Here is a 7,042-nt window from a genome sequence, read left to right as displayed (position 1 = left end):
CTGAGACCTAGCTACCTAGACGTGCCTTTTTCTACCGTCTCAGCCCACCACGTGCCCCTTGATTCTTCTTCTTGGCATCCAGTACAAAATTCCGGACACATCCATCTCCATCTTCTTCTTTTTCCATATATAACTGGTTTCTGGGTTTGTCAAAACCACCCCCAAAATGTATGCACCACTCATATATAATTAACCAACACCGAAACCTTATAATAACAAATTTAAACAAAAAAAATAAAAATAAAAGTAGAGTTATTCCGACTCTTTAATTTGTTCTGTTGCATTAGTTTAAGCGTGAGTATTTAATTAAGAAATAAAATATTAAATTTGGAGTGTAGGCTAACAAATTGATGAGAGCTTAAATAGCAGATGGAAAGGCAAAACTGTAAGGAGAATGGGGAATTCTTCCATTTCATCTCAATTTAATATACAGCTCCCGTGAAAAAGGAAAGTACCAAAAAAAAACAAAACAAACAAACAAACACCACACCTTCAGTCTTAACCAAATCAACCCCATCCAGAAAATTACTTAATTACCAAAATCACAAGCAATTAAGTTAATTACTTAATTACTGGCTCTCTGACCTGAGTGATCTGAGGCCTCATGGGTACTGTCCCTGTTCTCATCGGTGACTTGTACCTGATGCTGATCACTGCCATCACTACTTCCTTGCTTATTGTCGGCAGTCGTCTCACTCATTTCCACTGACTTATCAGTCTTTTGGCTACAGCTACAAGTGCTGTTAATATTGTCGCCAAAAGATGAAGTCCTACTTGACATGGGTGTGGCCAAGAAAGTTGGCTTGGCGTCTCCGGCCATGATCACCAAGATTTTCTCTTCGAAAACCTTCGGGACCTTCTGGGCGGACTCGTTGCCTTTTCCGCCTTCTCCAGCTTCCAGGTCCTGCTCTGATCCGTTTTCGTTGTTTTCGAGGTATCCGGAGAGCTTCCAGTAGGAGCATGCTAAGATCAGAAGCGCAAACGCAATTAGACCCAACATGGCTGCCAGCCCACCGAACAAGTAGGGCACCGGGGAATGCCACGGTGAACTCTGTGTCGTCGTGATCCCCGATGTTCTGGCTGTCACGTTAAAAGGCTCTTTCCCTGACATTTTAATTGAATCAAATGTGCGTGTTTTGAACTTTTGATGAGGTTATTTTCAGCTAACAATATGTTTGCAAGAGAAGCAAATCAAGCAAAAGATAGAACAGATAATGAGATGGTTGTGGGTGTTGTGGGTTGATTAGTGATGGTAGTGGGTGTTATAAATAGGCACAGAGCTAGGGTGGTTTAATCTGTAGGAGTTGAGCTTTTTTATTTTGTTTATGTTTTTGTTTTCGAGAATAATGTCGTCATTTTGCATGAGGAGGGTGGGGCAAAACTGGGTCCCCCTTTGTTCTTTGATGGGATATTTCATTCACCTATGAGTACAGTAAAAATGCACTCAGGGGTAGATTTGGTGTTTGGACCAATTTATCATTAGAGAATGTAAGGGCATCTCGAAGGAGGTTGTATTTGTGTAGTAAAATTAGATTTGGTATACTACGTAAGATAAATGCATCTCTAGCAGAGTAGCAACTCAATTAGCAAATTAAAGAATTAGAAATTAATTTTGTATATTTATAAGGTTAGTTGCTATTCTTCAAGTTAGCAAATTGTGTCCGTAATATATTTTAATCTTTTTTTTTATTTTTTGACAAACTATAAAGTTAGTGGGCTAAATTGTTAGTTGTTAAGTGTTGAGGAAGAGTATTCAGTCAGGGTCAAACCCACACTAGAGTTCATATGCATAATTATTTTCTGCTACTACAGTAAAGCGTCATATGGTGCAATATATTATTCAAAAATATTGTTTGATAAAGAGTTTGAAAATAAAAATTGAACTCCACAAGATATGATAAATCTAAGATTTTTATATTTTAAAGTGAAAGATAAAATTTGAAGAGTTAGTTGAAAAGTGAGTTAAAATAGCATAAAAATGTCAAATTTGTTAGCAAAAAACACTTTTAAAGAAAAAATTTACTAACTCCCTTAAAAATGCTCTAATTATGGAACGCTTGGCAACAAAGAAAACGAAAAGAAAACAAATGAAAAGGAAAAGTTATTTATTCTGATATCTGTGTGCTCCGTGTGTGTTATTGGAACAAATTAAAAAATATATATACACACACAGAGTGTTATCCCCTTTTTTTTTAAAAATAGGAATTAGTTGTAGGCACACACATCCTTACAAAATATTAGCCAAATCAAAAAAATTTGAGACATCTAATTTAGTTCAAATAAATTGAAGAACACTATGTTATAAGAAATATTGAAATTTCATCATGAAAATTAAATAGGCAATTGCTTTCCGATTGAATTGAATTTTTGTAAAAATGATCTATGAATCGAGACTTACAAAATAGGTGGTTTGTATCGTTGAATTTCGATGTGAAATGGATACCACAACTAATCCCCATTTTTTGAAAAAAAATAAGAATCTCTTTTTTTAAAGGGCCTGCACATATTTACATTATCCAACCGAACAATTACGGCACATCATGTAGATTTATTATAACTAGGTATATAGAGTAGCTTTGCCAATCGCAATTGTTGTACGAGCATAGATGACTATCGACTATTGATACTGATACAAGTGAATGGTGCCGAAAGATGCACGTGTACGATAGACATCAGTCTCTCTTGGCATTAGTTCTCATGTCTTTTGCCTGAGAATGAAAAATATGAGCAAGAGTTATGTACAGTACAGTTTGTAGCCATTTTGTAGCTGGGTTGATGGGTAGGAAGGGTGTGTGTTGGTGTGAGTGTAAAGCACTGAAGAATACAATCACTACCAGAAAAGATCATTTGCCCAATGAACGTTTGTTGGACGAATCAACTTTGTCGGTCAAAGTAACTTAATCCAACGGAATAAAAAAGTTCGTCAGGCAAAATGGTTAACATTTTACGTTTTCAGAACCCTTTGCCTGACAAATAACGTTCAATGAACAAACTTTAATATGTCAGGCAAAGTTTTCGTGCCAAATAAAAAATTGGCACGTAAAATGCTACCTTTTGCATGACGAACTCTTCAAGTTTTCCAGATTTATAGACGAAATTCATAGTTTAAACTTAAAAAACTATGTATATCAAGACAAGTAGAGAAAGCTAGATTGGATCAATTATGTTGGTGTATTTAATCTGTAGGGTCCTCCTTATTCCCAGGTGATTATAATTGGAAAATAAATAAATAAAACATTCCTAAAACATATGATCGCATGCATCATCTTGTCAACCAAGTTGAATCACATTATGACAAAGCCAATGATGCAATGAAAGAAGCGTTTTCATTTCTAAAATGATATTATCCTTACTATTCTATACCAATATAATATTCCATCTATTCATAAGAGTTCTTTTATTATATGTCCTCCATACTAAATCTTCAACCCAAAACTCCAAACATCAGCATAATTATTTTGGACACAAACACAATCTTAATACTCTAAACAATATCACTCAATTGGGACATTAATTGCAATAAATGAGATGATTTCGATGTATAGCCAAGCCAACCAATATTTTTCTAGGATTGAGTTCTTCAGGAAGGAGGATTCTCTCCCCTCCTAATCTCTCCCCCCTTCCTTCCCCTCTCCTCCTACTTGAATGGTTACGATTGAGCCACATCAACATTTTATATTGATTTTTTTTAAAGACAATAAGATAAAAAGCAAAGTGTGAGAAAAGGAGAGGGAAGAAGATAGGAATAGAATGGGAGAATCCTACTCCGTTCTTCAGACATCATGGTAGACTAGTTGATATTAAATAAGTGCATGGTAGAACCACAGCATGACATCATAGACCTTCGATAATATACATAGAGGGTTAGAGTCTTATTAAAAAGAAAGATGATATATCGATATATACCTCCACTAATTCATGTGTAAAGATCAAATGTACACCATGCAATTGGAAATGGAAACAATATGCGGCGCCGGCGCATGCATATGAAAATAACTCAATCCGCGATATCCTTGCTATAGCATTATACTTTTGCTACAATGAGGTTACTAAAACAGCTTCAAAGGCTTTGCAAATTGCAAGCTACTCAATGCAAAGCTACGTACGTACATTGCCTATATATATCTACTGCAAAAAAACAAAAGAAAATTGCTAAAAAGAGGATGAGCGTTAGCAATGGGGGCATGCACCAAAGCAGTAGTTCTGAAAAAAAACAAGAAGCCGTTTCTTTTTCAATGGATAATAATTGTAATAAATAGGGAAACGGTTTTTGGCTGATGCATGTAGTGTTACTGCTTTAAGTTGATTCCAGTATTTGCTCACACGCAATTGGCACTTCCCCCTCTTCTTTTTCTGTCTCTTTTTTCTGGCTTTGTTCAGTTTTCCTCAGCCCCAATACTTTTAAGTTAAAGCTTTAGAAAATGACAATTCTTTTTCTTACTTCCGTGTCATTTACATATTCTTTTGGGTACGCATATATAAAATGATGACACAAGTATGTAATGTAGCATATGTTATCCAAATTTTGAGCTGCATGCCTTTTGAGTATTTTATCCTCCTTAATTGTTCATGCACATAAAATACATATATGCGATGAATATCAGCATGACTCAAATGGTTCTCTTGGCCATATATAAAAAACTAAACTAATTAAACAAAAGGAGAGGGTGGAGTCCGGGACCCAACAAGAAACCGACTACTCCTACTAATACTCCATTAATTTTCCCACTATATTATGTTTTCCCTGCTAGTGGCAAGTCTTTTGTTTGCAACTAGGCATTGCATTACTGCTAGCCGAAGCCAAAGATGTGCAATATATACACCAACACATAAACACTACCCTTACCCTTTGTCTAATAGTGTTAGCATTCTACGTACTATAATATAAGCAGATAACACATATACTTATTACATTTCACTCTTATATTAATAAAAACAAATATATGCATCATTCCACTAATATAGATCAACAACATAACTGATATGTCACAAACATAAGAGAGATTGCTTAATAAAAAATAAATAAATACATATGTTATAACTTGAATAAATAAACAACAAGAGCTAGTGTCATAGTGGAAATTATGCACCCATGTGGCCATTCTTGCACAAATTCGAGGCTTTCCAACTCCGATTTTCTCTTCCTCTCAAAATCTCACCTAACTATTACAAAAAATAAAATAAAAAGTAAATAGTAGTCTCGTATAACAAAAACTTACTCTCACTCGACAATGTAGGAAGATGAGTGGTTGGGGTCCCACCTTTAGACCTTCCGTCAGGAGTAGGATTCTCTCCGGCCCCTCTTTTTTTCCCTCTCCTTCACTCCCCTCTTATTTGAACGGTCACGGTTAAATCACGTCAACATCTTATATTAATTTTTTATGGAAAGGAAAAGACAAAATACAGAATGTGAGATAAGGGAATGAAAGAGGATGGAAAGAGGAGAAGAGAAAATCGTAGTCCCTTTTGTCGTCACCTTCTACCACCCAACGTACACGTCAAGGACAATAGGATATTCCTCCCAAAGCGATACGTCCCATGCTTTATTCAGCCCTTCAATATTATTAATAGTCTCTTCCAATAAGAGTAAACATTATCTTAATACTTGGTTATGTTAATAAAGAGATTATATAAAATAATTGGGACGAAGTTACGAACTAATCCGAACCAGATCCCACTCCGGAAGTGATGATCATGATCAAAATGTTGGGATTGGGCCCATATGTACCATTTTTATTTAATAATGTTAAATCAATCCATAAATTTGTCACTAATTGGACACATAGTTTTTTTTTTTACGTAATTGGGCACATAGTTGAGGATGCTAAAATTTTGAAGTCGAATATCACTGGAGCTTTTCTTGTCCTCGTGCGCCGCCAAGAAACCGAAGTTGCCCATCATCTAACTCTATCTAGTCTCCATTCACCTTGTTATCGATCATGGTTTGAAAAAACCCCTAATCTCATTCTCGATCTTTTAATGGAACAATGCAAAGGCTGATGTTCTATTCTTTCGGCCCTGCTTTGTATTGTTCAGTGTATTTCTCTTTCATCAATGAAAATCTATGGTTGCAGTAAAAAAATAAAAAGTATACTAAACCTACGCATCTCTCTATCTTTCTTGTGATAGGTTAAACTTGTGCTTTATCTCATTAAGTTCTTTTGTTGTATTTTAATAGCATGCTTCCCTCTTTGAGTTGGAATGTAGGGTTGCTGCGGGCTCTTAATTTAGAGTTCAAACTCTATCACATCCCAAAATTTGGTCAAGAAATATTATGTCGGCGCTGTTTATTTTATGTGTTGATATTGTATTTGCTTAGCTATATTTTAAGGAATTTTATTTACTCATTTGAGGTATATGGTTTAAACTATGCCTATTTTTTTTTTTTTTCATAGAAACGATAGGTCTTTCATTCAAAGCTCAGGAACCTGAGTCAAAAAGTTACACAAGCAGAGGACCAGCCCGAAGAACATATTACACGCCATCCTCAATGAGGTGGTCAATGATAAAAGAAGGGTGGCAGTCAATCCACTCGCAGTGGCCCTCAATACTTAAGCTGAAACGAGCGAGACGGTGGGCAATCCCGTTGGCTTGAGGCGGACATGAGTATATGCGTCTTCAGTGATTGTGGGGAGCCATATCTTGGCGTCTTCCATAATATGCCCACTATGCCCAATATTAAACAAAACCTATGAATATTTAGTTTGGTAACATTAAGTTTTCACTTTATTAGAGAACTTTTTTAGTTCAAATGTCACAAATCACAAAAATGACAAGTTCACAACCAATTTATTCTTCAATTCTCTTAATGTAAATGTTATCAACTTGATTAACATTTTTGTAAAGGTGAGGCAATTTCAAACCATCAAACCACATTGATGACAACTTGAAATCAATAAAAAGAAATGTAAAAAGTGGAATAAAGTAGCATTTCCCCATATGGGATTTTTAAACAAAAAAAAAATCTTATCCGGAAAGAAAATTAAAGCGAATATATAAATCATTAGCGTTTGAGGTTTTAACATGTCTAAAGAATACAAAC

The 7,042-nt window shown here is 35.3% G+C and overlaps 1 protein-coding gene across 1 annotated transcript; it reads right to left on the bottom strand.

The window, feature by feature from the left end:
• Positions 1 to 386: 386 nt before the first annotated feature.
• Positions 387 to 1,262, bottom strand: LOC126595429 (protein GLUTAMINE DUMPER 3-like). Its single transcript, XM_050261731.1, has one exon. It carries the CDS (start codon positions 1,109 to 1,111, stop codon positions 566 to 568), a length of 546 nt encoding a protein of 181 aa, XP_050117688.1. The 5' UTR covers positions 1,112 to 1,262; the 3' UTR covers positions 387 to 565.
• Between the last annotated feature and the right edge of the window lie 5,780 nt (positions 1,263 to 7,042).

The sequence above is a fragment of the Malus sylvestris genome, chromosome 13 (genome assembly GCF_916048215.2).
Source record: "Malus sylvestris chromosome 13, drMalSylv7.2, whole genome shotgun sequence".
In the NCBI taxonomy this organism is placed as follows: domain Eukaryota; kingdom Viridiplantae; phylum Streptophyta; class Magnoliopsida; order Rosales; family Rosaceae; genus Malus; species Malus sylvestris.
This window is presented reverse-complemented; position numbering and strand designations above follow the sequence as displayed.